General features: G+C 51.8%; 3 protein-coding genes across 3 annotated transcripts; 2 read left to right on the top strand and 1 right to left on the bottom strand.

Moving 5' to 3' along the window:
• On the top strand, positions 1-2,986 carry LOC100384578 (alpha carbonic anhydrase 7). Its single transcript, XM_008666291.3, has 5 exons — positions 1-111; positions 749-1,678; positions 1,950-2,330; positions 2,514-2,567; positions 2,690-2,986. Exons 2-5 carry the CDS (start codon positions 1,304-1,306, stop codon positions 2,774-2,776), a joined length of 897 nt encoding a protein of 298 aa, XP_008664513.1. The 5' UTR covers positions 1-111; positions 749-1,303; the 3' UTR covers positions 2,777-2,986.
• Positions 2,987-6,154: 3,168 nt separating this feature from the next.
• Positions 6,155-8,310, top strand: LOC100282652 (carbonic anhydrase). The gene is given in 5 exon segments (NM_001155560.1): positions 6,155-6,560; positions 6,733-6,839; positions 6,925-7,198; positions 7,318-7,371; positions 7,533-8,310. Coding segments are annotated over 5 exon segments (876 nt in total). The 5' UTR covers positions 6,155-6,239; the 3' UTR covers positions 7,653-8,310.
• Positions 8,311-10,685: 2,375 nt separating this feature from the next.
• LOC103645201 (junctophilin-1) lies at positions 10,686-12,928 on the bottom strand. Its single transcript, XM_008668300.4, has 3 exons — positions 11,797-12,928; positions 11,419-11,647; positions 10,686-11,342 (listed from the first exon to the last, which is right to left on the bottom strand). Exons 1-3 carry the CDS (start codon positions 12,612-12,614, stop codon positions 11,178-11,180), a joined length of 1,212 nt encoding a protein of 403 aa, XP_008666522.2. The 5' UTR covers positions 12,615-12,928; the 3' UTR covers positions 10,686-11,177.
• Between the last annotated feature and the right edge of the window lie 1,421 nt (positions 12,929-14,349).

Here is a 14,349-nt window from a genome sequence, read left to right as displayed (position 1 = left end):
GCCCGACGTCCGCGGCCCTCATCTTCTGTTGCTCCGGGAACCAGGCTGCTCGGCGCCTCCTCGCAGCCGTGCTCCAGCGACCTCGCACACCACAGCAGCGCCGCTTTGAAGGTGTTGTTTTCTTTCTTTCAAAACTTGTCCTTGATAGAAAAAGTTGAAAAAAAAACAGCTCTGTAAAATTAACTATCCATGATCTCTATACCAAGTAAACACGGTTTAGAATGTAGCGTAGTCAACTGCTCTTGCCAAATGGCTAATGCAATGCAATGCAATGCATCGGAATACCGGAGGATCGGATACACATGTGCGTTCTTTTTGTTCCTGCCTACGTGCGATAATTAATTGGTGAATACATAAGACCTTGGTAACCATACATACCTGATCTAGTCGTACTTTTTGTGGTAAGGTGCGTGTCTTCCGTGTAATCAATCGTTCGATAAAAGAACTCGCCTGTTACAATCTCCCACCATGGAACCTGCCTAGGAGTAATAAACTACACTGGCAATGGCGGCAGGTGGCAGCCACATTATTTCCGTGCACAAACTTTATACGCAGTTTTTATATTGATATTCCACTGCAACAATAATGGTTTCGTCCAAACGAAACTCACTCTATCTTTCTTTATCAATGGAAATTTGCCCAAAAACCATACAGATACAGCTTTGTTGGTACACACTCACCGAAACTGAAAAGAACATACTGTCCTTTCACGACCGATCAAAGAGTCAGTCATGTTTGCACATGCTAGTTTAATTTTGCAGGCCGGAGCCTGGAGCTCGATCAGGACATAGTAAACAGGGGGAAAAAAGGGAACTTTTGGATAAAAAGAAAAGAAAGAGGATGAAGATCGGTTCAAGCTAGCACGAGCAGCGTGCATGCATGGTTCATTCAAGTTGGACAAGTTAGCCAATTCGCCGGCTCCACCGGATACTCGTACATGCATGCGTCTGGAGACGACGACTCGGTGTTCAATTGATCTCGTCGGCACCGTACTCTCTGAGAAATGCATAGCCGCCGCCATCAGGCCATTGTTTACTCTGCGAACTGCAACGACGCTGATGTGTTGCGGACGTACGCGCTCTCGTCCGTCGTCGCGTCGCCCATGGCAGGTGGGGGTTAGTTTCTTTCTTTAATTTTCTGCCCCGGCGCGGCCCGGTACGGTGGAGACAGACGATCGGGCAGCGCAGCAGGCGGCGGCTGCTACTGTGTTGACGCGGTCCAGTCTGACTCCGGCCTCCTCCTCATTCCTTCGTTCGAACGACTCCCGTAGGCTAGCAGTGCTATATAAGCACCACCGTACCCCATGCCGGAAACCGTACCCTGCAGATCAGCTAGCAGCACAAACGACCAAAGACACGACGACATGTCTCCAGCCCGTCTCGCCGCCGTCGCCGCTGCGGTGCTCCTCGCTGCCGCCCTCCTGCGCGTCGTGCCGGGCGCCAGAGGCCAGGAGGAGACGGAGCACGAGGAGGAGTTCAGCTACGTGCCAGGCGACGAGCACGGGCCGGAGCACTGGGGCAGCATCAAGGCGGAGTGGGCGGCCTGCGGCGCGGGCCGCATGCAGTCCCCCATCGACCTCTCCCACGAGCGCGTATCGCTGGTGCGATCCCTCGGCTACCTCTCCCACTCCTACCGCCCCGCCGAGGCCTCCATCGTCAACCGCGGCCACGACATCATGGTACGCGACGTCACTTTCCCGGCCTCCTCCCTCCATGCTTAATATTACAAGCATATACTTATTGCGCACATTTATTAGTAGGGGCAAATTAATCAATTAATTAAATTCAGGTGCGAGCTAGGGCGTTTGCAGGTACTATTATAGTACTACTACCAGCTACTAGCTACTAGCTAGGATTATTATGAAATTGATGGTCTCTTCATGACTCGGTCCGTTCTCCAGAGACCACCATGCATGCCGTCGTCTCGCGACTCTGATCCATGTATTGCAGGTGAGGTTCGAGGGCGACGCCGGGAGCCTGGTGATCAACGGCACGGCCTACTACCTGAGGCAGCTGCACTGGCACTCGCCCACCGAGCACACCGTCGACGGCCGCCGGTACGACATGGAGCTGCACCTGGTGCACGAGAGCGCCGAGAACAAGGCCGCGGTGATCGCCGTCCTGTACGAGATCGGCGGCCACGACGACGCGCTGCTCCGCCAGCTGGAGCCCGCCATCAGGCGCGTCGCGGACGTGCGGGACCGGGAGATGCGCGTGGGCGTCGTGGACCCCCGGCGCGCGCGCGGCCGCGCCAGCGTCTACTACCGCTACGTCGGCTCGCTCACCGCGCCGCCCTGCACCGAGGGCGTCATCTGGACCATCGTCAAGAGGGTACGCTTGCTGCTTTAGCCTTTGTTTTAATTTGTACAGTTCATACCCTCACATGCATCGCTCATCATTCGATCAATATGCGTTGGTTGGTTTGGTCGCGCCACGTACGCATGGGTCAGTCATATGAATATGATGAAGGTTTCGTCTGTTTCTCAAGCGGTTCTTGGCTCTTTTGTTCTGCAGGTTCGCAGCGTGTCCAAGCACCAGCTGGAGCTTCTCAGGGAAGCTGTGCACGACGTAAGCCTACGGATCTCACCTCACCAACTTGAATCTGCAAGCAACATGAACGTTGCTGGTTTTGGTATTTTTTTTCTCAGCTGGCCTGACCAAACCTCGTCCCTGTTTTTATCTGCTGCCAGGACATGGAGAACAACGCGAGGCCGCTTCAGGAGGCGAACCACAGAGACGTCAGCATGTTCCGACCCAAGCCCAACAAGCAGTATTAGGGCCCGGCCCGTTTCCAGCCTCGTATTAGTGATGCGTACATATGGGCTCGCTCCGACGACATGGCGGGCGTCTGTAGGACACGTTCAGTCCCGGTGAAATTAGATTAAGAAATTCCGTAGTTTCTATTGTTCCTAATTTTTTTTCTTCTGTTTATGTTCCTTCGTTGTATGAGTAAATAAAGATGCTTATTCATGTCCACTTTCATTGAATTTGGAGTCAAGGTTTATTCTTGTAATAACTGATATTTTTTAAGATGAATATTTGAGATCACCTATGAGGATGACACAACACGGTTACTGAGAACACATAAGCCAAATGGATTTCCTAATATGTTAAGATCTATTGATTGTATCCATTGTGCATGGAACAATTATCCACTCGAATTGCAGGATCAGTACAAGGGCCCCCACGTGGAGGAGCCCACTATTATTCTATAGGATATTAATGGCTTCTAATGATCTTTCGATATGACATGCATTTTTTAGTTTTCCTGAATCATGTAATGATATCATTGTGCTTCACCGATCTTGTTTATTTGCAAAGTTGACGGAGAGTATTGCTCCTCAGGTGAACTATATCGTAAATGGTCATAACTATACAATGAGTTATTATCTATTAGGCGATGGGCTACTTCTGTGAGGTATAGGAAATATTTTTCCAAAGTAGAGGAAGCAATAAATAAGGATGTCGAAAAGAGTTTTTGATGTTCTCCTATCTTGATTTGTGTGGATGTGCATTCGTGTAGCAGCCATGGAGGACATGTTCATGTTATTTTTCAGTCAATATTTTGTTTTAGTTTCTACAAAGATGTCTCCCAGAACAGTGTGTCGATATAAATCATGTTCAATTATTGAAGAAGTTTGCTCACAACAGTTCTGTTGTAGTGTTATCTGAATGAATAATAGCACATTCCAGGGAGAGATGGATGTAGACAAAAGATGAAATACATATATTGATAGACTATATTTTCATCATACAAGTTCTACATTGTCATATTTATTTAGCCGCATAAATAACCTCATGGCAATACACCTTTGTCATAGGATTTCACAGTTCATGAAGGTAAATTAAATGTACTGACAAATTTATTTGTCACAATGATTTTACATGATGATTTATGATGTTACATATTTGGGCTTTATGACGTTATTACATGACGTTCTATTTATTCATCACTAAAATACAGCCCAACAACTGAAATCTACGTGTTATGACGTTTCTTATAGAATGGTCTTAAAATGCTTTTCCCTTCTTCTGAAAAGATCCATCTTATTGTAGATTGTGTATGCTTCAATTTAATTGTTATGGCAATATATCTACATGTTATGCATGGCGTGATTTTATTTCTATCAATTCGTCTCTCAATTGGTATACCATTTTTTGCCATGGCCTAGATATAAAGAGAATGACCCCAAGTTCTTAATGGAATACGGTGTTTTGCAAGAAATTCGAATTCTTAAGGCACTCGATTTCTCTTTATGACTAGAACTGTAGTTGCTGAAGAGAGCCTAAGGCAAAGCAAATCTCCCGACACGTCGGAACTTGCACGTCGACACATCCTCCAGATTTGATAGGTATGTCTCTTGACTCGAGCCTCCCTCCCTGGCTCTGATCCATGCATGGGGCCGGAGTGAGCAGGCGAAGACGCCACGTTTAAGAAAGTACGAGTAGGACCCTATTATAGCCGCATACTCCCTCTGGTGTCCTATTAGTTGTCGTTTTTTAAAAAAGGTTTGAGTTAAACTTATAAAATTTTGACTATAAATAACTATTTTATTATATAGTTTTGAAACATAATGTTTATATACACCGATTTGTCTTAACAAGTACTTTTATAAAAATATAAATGTATTAAGAGTTTAACTGTATTTTAATTAAAAAACATTGGTTAAAGTTATATTTTGGAGAGCATGTCATTGCCCTAAACAACAACTAATAGTACATCATAAGAGAAGAGGGAGTAAGCTTTAACGACTTGTCTACTGGAATGGTACCAAGTACACGGTATATTTACGGTACGGGGCCGTTAAGGGAGGGCATATGAAGTCAGCCTATACTGTACATGTCCTATCGTGTGGTACCGTACTCGGATGCGGCAGAAACGAGCTATGGTCGTATATAACGGCCGCCATCCAGCATGCATCGCTCTCCGTTCGTACTCTGCGTCTGCGATCATGGTGGCTGCTGCGTAGACGGCACGAACTGCCAAAACCTTCCAGTCCTTTTGTACTGCATGCATGCATCTTCCACGTTCACTACTGCCCTGCCTGGCGGCTGCGATCAGTTCCAGGCCGATCGCGACCCGTGAAAACCGAGCATCATAACATTAACGTGAAAACCGAGCATCATAACATTAACTTGCAGGTTGTCTTTAGAATCAGCGACGGTGGGCACATGTTCACAATGGACACATGTTCACAATGGACGTTCCATCGCTCACAATATAAATAAAATAAGACTTATATCGACCAATATTTTTTTTTTATGTTTTTAGCTTAGTTCATAAAAACTGAGCAATTTTCATTGACCACAGCACCGCCGACCGATGAAGAAAATTAGATGAATTACAATGGCTCACACTCCTTTCTCTCATTGTCGCCTCTGCCTCCACGCCTACTACATACGTCGCAGCCACCGTGCACCTGCCCGGCCACGCCACGTCGTCCCTACGTACAAAGTCCCCTTTCTCCACCCGAGACCCGACCCCTTCCGTGTCCGTCTCATCTCTTCAACGCTAGCCTTGTGCTTTCACCCGACAAGGTGAGTATTATTAAGCCCTTCACAAATTTTATATTATTAAGCTAGTAAATTCGATTATTATGTGGTTAGTTTACTAATTAGTGTGCATTTTGTTAGTATATTAGTTTGATGGAATATGTACGTCTTCAACAAATGCCTCATACGAACCAATAGTATAGGAGAGCAACATTTTGCTGTTGCACTCCTACCTTTTCTACATGCCCCACGCAAACAAACACTGTAGGAGAGGCATCCATCCAAATGTCAGTCCACAGACAGATGCCTGAACTGTCGAAGAAAACCTTATGTAAAGTTAATTATCATGGATATAGAGTCCAGTTTTGATACATGCTTTAAACATAGACGTTGTGCATCATCGCCATCAGACCCACCTAGCACTCTGGTGATAAGATGAGGACAAGACGAGAATAGGGCAATGAATTGAGCCCCTCCGATTTCAGCTTTACGATCTGAGGAGCCACGAATCATGACCTATCCTGGCTTTACGTTAATTTAGGTAACGTTTTTTAGTACAGTGGGATAGAACAGGTCCGGTCATGCTTATTGGACATCTATAGCCTCCATACCCCCACAGCGGCTTCTATTATATATTTTCGGTGCGGGGTGCTCTTCTTCCCAATCCCAAATCAGCTCAACGGCCAAAACGACCAACAAGCGCGCCGTCCGCGCACAGACGACGTCAGGCAACAGAAGGGCGAGGGCATGGGTCCAGCTCGCCACCTCCGCGGCCTCACCGCGCTCTTGATCTCCGCCGCCCTCTTGCTCTCCGCCGCCATCCCGGCCGCCAGAGGCCAGGAGGAAACGGAGGACGAGGAGGAGTTCAACTACATTCCGGGCGACGCGAACGGGCCGGAGAACTGGGGCAGCATCAAGCCGGAGTGGGCCAACTGCAGCGCTGGGCGCATGCAGTCCCCGATCGACCTCGCCCGCGAGCGCGTCTCGCTGGTGCCCGCCCTCGGCTTCCTCAACCACTCCTACCGCCCAGCCCAGGCCTCCATCGTCAACCGCGGCCACGACATCATGGTATGTGTGTATGTGACAGCATGCAAGACGGTTCGCTAGCTCGCTGGCGGTGCTGGGGTCATTGATGCCTACTACGTAGTAGTACGTAGTACGTGCTGCCTCCCGGCCGGCCGGCCGGTCGTCGTCGTCCCTGACTCTGACTATGCCAGCCCGGTGACTTGACTGACTGCAGGTGAGGTTCAACGGCGACGCCGGCAGCCTGGTGATCAACGGCACGGCGTACGACCTCAGGCAGATGCACTGGCACTCGCCCTCCGAGCACACCGTCGACGGCCGCAGGTGAGAGCCGTCGCCGTCGTCGAGCTGATAAAGCGCTGACGTCGCCCGCTTAATTACTGATTACTAGTCGTCTACATGCATGCAGGTACGCCATGGAGCTGCACATGGTGCACGAGAGCGCGGCGGGCAAGGCGGCGGTGATCGGCATCCTCTACGAGATCGGCCTCGTCCCGGACCCGTTCCTACTTCGGCTGGAGCCCTTCATCCGCCGGATCGCCGACAGGAAGGACAGGGAGGAGCCCATCGGCGTGGTGGACCCCCGGCTCGCGCGCGGCACGGCCAGCGCCTACTACCGCTACATGGGCTCCCTCACCACGCCGCCCTGCTCCGAGGGGGTCGTCTGGACCATCATCAAGAAGGTCGGCTTCGGCTTCGGCTTCCGCCTTTCCATCCCAAATTCCAAACTTTCAGCTCCCGTTTGCTCCAGAGGTCATCTGATCGGTCGCTGAGATTTATTATGCTGAGTGTTCTTGTGCAGGTCCGCAGCGTGTCGAAGCGCCAGCTGGAGCTTCTCAGGGAAGCCGTGCACGACGTAAGTCCATGCATCGTGTCGTTAGATTCTTCTTTTCCAAAAGTTTGACCTGCAGGATGTACCCGCGCCGCGCGCTATCTAGAAGGCGCCAGGAAAGCTGGTCCCCCCCCGGTCTCAGCCTGACCAAATTTGTCTCGCTCGTGTTTACCTGCTTGCTTCAGGGCAACGAGAATAACGCGAGGCCGGTTCAGGACCTGAACGACAGAGACATCAGCTTGTTTCGCCCTAAGCTACATAAGCAGGAGCTTTTGAGTTTTAAGGATAAATTGGTTGGTGCATGAATTGAACACCACTTTCTGTCAGTTTATGCTTTTCGGATGAACGGTTCATGGTATCAAAACCACTCAGGTTTGAATCATGGTTAACACAATTAAATAAAATAATTGATGATCAAACGTAGTTCAGGCCTTCAGAATAACGTACATGTGAGTTGCCTTCAATTGTTGGATGGTTCAGTGATGGGGAGAGATGTATACTGTGTATGATTACAGTTTTGTTCTGTACTTCTTTCTACCTCTGTTAGGCTATCTCTAATAGTTTACTCATCCTTGTCTTTTATTTCGAATTCCACTCTATAAACAGTACAGTCTAGCGAAAGGGTCTCTAGCTGAGTTGATTAGATGGTCTCAGTAGCACTTCTTAGGTCTTTAATTTGACTCCCCGTGAGAGTGAATTTTAGTCTTTGGTTAAAAAAATCATTTCGTCTGTCCCATGCCGCCAAAGCATAGATCTAAGTTTCGGTCGTGGTCGTTCTCACATGACTACAATACCACTGTATATGGATGGAGTAGAGGTTCACGATCTGTTGACCATAGCATTATTTAGGCGAGATAATTGGATTTTTGACACTCATAATGTTGTCTTCTTGTTATAGTTATCACTGTGTCTATGAATTATGGGTCCAGCTGAGTCTATGAAATGTGGACCTGATGACAATTTTACAAACATGTTTCTTGCTGATGGCAAATATCAGAATCTCTCTATTTATGCAGGACTAAATAAACTAAGAATCACCTTCAGGTCCGCTCTTTAGAAAAAGGGAAAAAACAAACAAACTTGTTGATGCGCATGTGGCCCCTCAAATATTACTGTCTAACTGGCACGGTCTTTGTTAATAACATAAAAAAACAAGGATTTGATTGTCGTTTAGCAAGACGCATTCAGCCAGCTAGATGCCTTCTGCCGGGAAATCAAGAAATAACTGTTGCCGGTGGTTTTAAGGATCGGTTGGGACAACAGTTATTTCGGAGGAAATTTCGATCAGCTTCTGTTCACATTCCTCTAATTGCCAGTCCGATATCCTCGTTCATTTTTCATCTGTATGAACGGCGAAGACAAGGAAGGGCAGGGCTAGTGCCGCGCGTTACCGTTGGCGAGAGAGACGGCAAATGCGTGCGTGCTTCTACAGTACAGCGGTTGGTGGTAGAAAATGCAGCCGCAGTTGGTGGCGCCAGTGCAGTAGAAAATACATCCAGGCTAGCTATAATAGTTATGCGCACGACGCCGGATCTGCTCGCACGGCTAGCTGCATCGGCTTCTGCAGTTCTGCTTGCTGGTTTCAGCGAAGGTGAAATTGAGGGTCGGGGGCTGATCCATTGCTTCACCACAGGTTGGCATTCCGGTTTCCCTGCTACATACGTACCATCGCGGCGCCTCAAGCGACTGTTTTATTGGGTTGGCCTGAAATCTTTCTTCAGCTCAGCAGTTTGCTTCCTCCTGCCCAACCTGTCAGCCAGCGAAACCGGATATCGCGCACACAGGTTTTTTCAGCCTTCGATATACCACTTGAGAAGAGAGCGCGCGCGACGGATCCGGCCCAACTTGCTGTTTGCACAAGCCCGGCACCTCCTCAGGCCCAGCTGATCTATCGAAGCTCTGGTCCTTCATCAATGACACATCACCAGACTATCTTGCATTGACAAGAATTTCGGGACATTTTTCATGTGCCGACACAAAGAACAAACAACGTCGGTCATGGTCCAATCCAACAACAGCGACGGCGTCGAACAACGCGAGCATGCAAGGGAGGGGGAGCGTGTCTGCAGCTCTGATGGGCGGCGGTAGCTTCTCGCTCGCGCAAGAGGGGAGAGCAAAGCATGCATCGTTTCAGGGATCGGAAGGGTTCGGCTCAGGGACGCGTCGTTTCGACGAAAGCCGGCTGCCGCCGCCACCGCCAGTGCCACGAGTGATCGCCTGGTGGTGGTGCTTATCCCCTCCTCTTGAGATTGAGACGTCGCCTTCCCAGGGTTCTTGCTTTATCCTGGGAAATCGCCATGTCACCGTGATGGGCCTCTTCTTATCGTTGCGAGCCTATTAATTTGGAAGGGAGAAAAGAACAGCGCGCCGGCTGGACACGCCAAAGCACGAGACTTTCCATGCCGGCGTCGGCGTCACGCCTAGTTTGGCCTGCAGCAGTGTATATGGCGATTGGATTGCACAGTGGAAAACCAGAGACGAGTGCACAGCCAGCCAGCAGCTTGCCTGCCCACCCCCCACCCCATGCGCGCAAGCAACAGTAGCAGGGCAAGTCCATGCTGCAGCAGACAAGGGGCATGTTTGGTTCAGTTTTTTTCTGACCAGCTTTTCTGAGAATCTAGCTGTAGGGAGAATCTGGATGTGTAGAGAATCTGAGTATCATTAGGATTACGTGTGGAGGAAGATAAAGGTGTCCATAGGATTTAGGATGTAGAAAATGACGGATTCCTACTATTGCAACGACTCAACCGATTATGTGTTTATGTTGATTTTGAATAGTTTTTACTCAAACGAATTTTATAGAAGCTGACTAAAAAGCTAAACGTTTGGTAGTCCGCAGCAGCTTTCGGTGGCCAGAAGCTCCAAAAAGCTGAAACAAACAGGGGCAAGGGCAGCGGAGAAGCAGCCTCTCGAGAGGCAGATGGAAGCGAACCGAAAACATGTGACAAGGTCAGAGCCGCACAGCAGATGAACATCATTTCCATGATGCAAGATCTCGCGGTATTCAACGCAAACAGACAAAACAATCCCGTCACCTGTGTCAATGAGCCCATCCACAATGGGACACAAACACGCAGCCACTTGGGAGCGTCTACTCCAACTCCACCGTGTCTAGTACGTCAGCCTGTCGTGCTGGGGTACAAGCGATTTTGTTTTCGCGATGCCAACAACTCGTGGGCCATGAAGGCACGAGCTTTGCGCGTGGTGAGCTTCGCGTGTTGACTACTGAACCATTTTTTTTACATGCCAAGCTGCGCGCTTTATTTGCGTCTGGCGGCTGGCGCCCAGTTTACCATGTCCCTGCAGCAAGAACCTCCGCAAGAACAGGCTAGTGGTGGTGCCACAAGAGATTGTAATCACCCACATGTGCATGATGATCAAGTACGATTACAGATAGAGAATCCCCGCACGTGGCACACACAGGTGCAAAACCGGCAAGATTTGCCATGGGAACATTTGACCCCGAGCAAGAGGACACCGTACATGTACAACGCACATACAGTACAGGGCGCAGCAAAGAATACAGAGAGGCACTGACAGATCGTCTCCACCGACCCCCATCGATACGATACCCATGGACGATGGAGGCATGGAGCTATCTACCAGCTCACAGTCTGCACAAGGCCGAGGAAGAACAGTCTCAGCGATCCAGATCCATCACGGCCGGCGGGCGTGAACCTCTTGATGATGATGAAAACCGCAGCAGCTCAAACCCTTCGGTGGCTGCCATATATATACTGACCTCTCCAACACGGAGCACGCAGTTGTGCTGCTCCGGTCGCGCGAACCTCAGCAACTAAGCTTGTTGCCACACGATTCATGGACCCACTTCACACGTCGATGAAGCAGAACTTGCCATCGACCCTATTCTGCACTGCCTTGATCGCGGCGACACGGGCGGCCGTGGCCCCTCGGTTGGCAGCCATGACGGCCCCGTTCACCTGCTCCTCTACTCTCGGGAGGTGGAAGGCGCCGTCCGCAGCCCTCCGAGCAGCCTATAGTAGTCGCGGGCACAATAATGAGTAGTGAGTGTGAAACGATTTGAGTTCCTGGACAGCAAGGAACTCATACCTGTAGGGCGCGCTGGACAGCTGGGTCTGACAGAGGCAGCGACTTCTTCAGGACTCCAGAGTCCCACTCCCCCGCCCGTTCGTCCCCGTTCCGGAACGCGTACGTGCCCAGCCCCTGCTTCTTCCCTTCGTGCCATGAGCCCTCGTAGCTGTGCCCGTTGGCGAAGCTGTACACGCCGAAGCCGTGGATCTTGTCCGCGAAGTACTCACCTGCGTACCGGTCGCCATTCCTGCACAGGGTTTTTGTTGATAGGAGACAGGACAGGAATTACCGATGGCTGGCACACAGTTGGCAGCAATGCGATGCGATGGTATGGTATCGATTCGACTGGGCACCGAAAAGATGGGATACCTGGCAGGCATGTTTTACGTTGTTTACCTGAAATGGTAGCAGCCGAGGCCGTGCTTCACGCCGCACTTGAACTCGCCGGCGTACGTGCTGCCGTCGGAACAGGTCTGGGCGCCGACGCCGTGGCTCTGGCCGCCGGCCCACTCGCCGGCGTAGCAGTCGCCGCTGTGGAACCGGTACACGCCGTAGCCGTGGCGCTGGCCCTGCCGGTACTGGCCGCGGTACCGGCTACCGCGCGCCCAGCTCTCGACGCCGTGCCCGTCGTACTTGCCGTCCGCCCACTCGCCCTCGTACTTGCCCTTCCCGAAGAAGCTGTACACGCCGCTGCCGCTGCAGCGGCCCCCGCGGAACTCCCCCTCGTACCGGTCCCCGTTGCTGTAGAACTCGACGCCCTCCCGCACCTCCGCGCGGACGTTGTCCCGCTGCTGCTGCTCCTCGCCGTCGCCCTCGCCGATGAACCACTGCACGGAGGCCGGGCCGCGCGGCCGGGCGCCGCGGAGCCGCGCGGCGGCGGCGGCGGCGGCGGCCGCGAGCGCGAACCCCGCCGCGGCTGCCAGGAGGGCCAGGTGGCGGCCGCCGTCGCCCCCGCGCAGGAGCAGCGCGGCGAGCGCGAGGGGCGGGAGGAAGAGGAGGAGGAGCAAGGACTGGGTTGGGCATGGGCGGAGCCTGTGGTGGGCCCGGCGGAGCAGCGCCCGGGGCGGCGCCTGCGCCTTCTTGTCGTCGGGCTCCGGGTCGTCGAGGACGGCGTGGAAGGACGCGGCGCCGGGGCCCGCGCGGACGGTCGGCGAACGGAGCAGCGACGACGGCGTCCGCGTCAGCTTACCGGCCCCGCCGCCGTGCCCGTCCATGCCTCCACGCCGTCTCGGCCCCGCCGCCGCGTCAGCTCCTCTCCTGCTCTGCTCTGCTTCCTCCCCGCGAACCGTCAATTCCTTGGCGCGCGCTCTCTCTCTCTCTCTCTCTCGTCGAGCTGCCTCCCAGACGGGACGGATCGATCGGCGCGGAGGGAGTGGTTGGGGAGTGGAAGAGGAAGAAGAGGGGAAGTGGGCCGGAGAGGCGTCTCTTATAACCACCGGACGGCGGTGGGCAGCTTCCTTCCCTTCCTTTCGCTTGCTGAACGACCAATCACCCTATCCTAGCTGGCAGCGCGAACCGCTACCGCGAGACCAATCCGATGTGATCTCCGCGCCGCCTCCCGACCCCGACCCCGACCTGATGGGCGCTGGAGGACCACACCGTCGCTCTCACTTACGCCTGGGCCCATGGAGGCAGCGCGGCGGTCGGTGTGGGCCCGGACCTCTCGCTGGCACAGGGCGGGGTTGGCCAACCAATAGTTTTTTTTCCGCATGTGTGGTGGGCTGGTGACTGGTGGGGTGGGGGCGCGCCGCAGGAAGGAAAACATTTCGCACGTCGTGGAGATGTCTGCCGGCTGGCGCTGTCGTGCGTGCCGCCGCCACGGGTGGGTACGGTTCCGGACTTCCGGTCCGATGGACGACACCAGGGGCGTCCCTGGGCCGTGCAGGCTGTATGACCTCGATGCCCGTAAACCCAAGAAGCATATATATATATATATAAGTGAGTGCCCGTGCGTTGCGACAAAATTAAAAAAATTTGTATGAAACATATAAACGGAACGACAAATATCACTATAATATATAAAATTCCGTGTGGTAAACATTATCAATATCACACATTATTTCTAAAGAGTTAATTTAGATTTTTGTAATGACGGACAAATGTGTCGACAACCATACACTAATCTAATTCTTTTTAGCGATATCGATAAGTCGCTGTTGTATGTTGCAGGGATGACATATCGACACGAATTGTCCTCATAACTTAACAGATCAATCACAAAGTTCCTTCGAATAATCTTTGCATCCTACACACAAAAACAGCAGAGAACAAAACGTCAAATTTGTATTATGTAACCGGAATGTATGTGAAAGTCGCCTAAAGGGGGTGAATAGGGCGAAACTGAAATTCTCAAAATAATCACAACTACAGCCGGGTTAGCGTTAGAAATATAATTGAGTCCGCGAGAGAGGGTGCAAAACAAATCGCAAGCAAATAAGAGGTGTGACACGCGGATTTGTTTTACCGAGGTTCGGTTCTCGCAAACTGTCGGGGACCATAATTAGGGGTACCCTCAAGGCTCCTAATTCTCAGCTGGCAACCCCCATCAGCATAAAGCTGCAAAGGCCTGATGGGTGCGACTAAGTCAGGGATCGGTCCATTCGAGGGACTCGATCACGTCTCGCCCGAGCCCAGCCTCGAGCAAGGGCAGCCGACCCCGGAGGATCTCCGTCTCGCCCGAGGCCCCCTCCAGCGACGAACATACTTTCGGCTCGCCCGAGGCCCAGTCTTCGCCAAGAAGCAACCCTGGCCAAATCGCCACGCCAACCGACCAAATCGCAGGGGCATTTAATGCAAAGGTGGCCTGACACCTTTATCCTGACGCGCGTCCTCCAGTCGACAGAGCCGAAGTGACCGCAGTCACTTCGCGGCTCCACTGACCGGCCTGACAGAAGGACAGCGCCGCCTGCGCCGCTCCGACTGTTGTGCCACTCGACAGAGTGAGGCTGA

Source organism: Zea mays, chromosome 1, assembly GCF_902167145.1.
Source record: "Zea mays cultivar B73 chromosome 1, Zm-B73-REFERENCE-NAM-5.0, whole genome shotgun sequence".
Taxonomy (NCBI): Eukaryota; Viridiplantae; Streptophyta; class Magnoliopsida; order Poales; family Poaceae; genus Zea; species Zea mays.
This window is presented reverse-complemented; position numbering and strand designations above follow the sequence as displayed.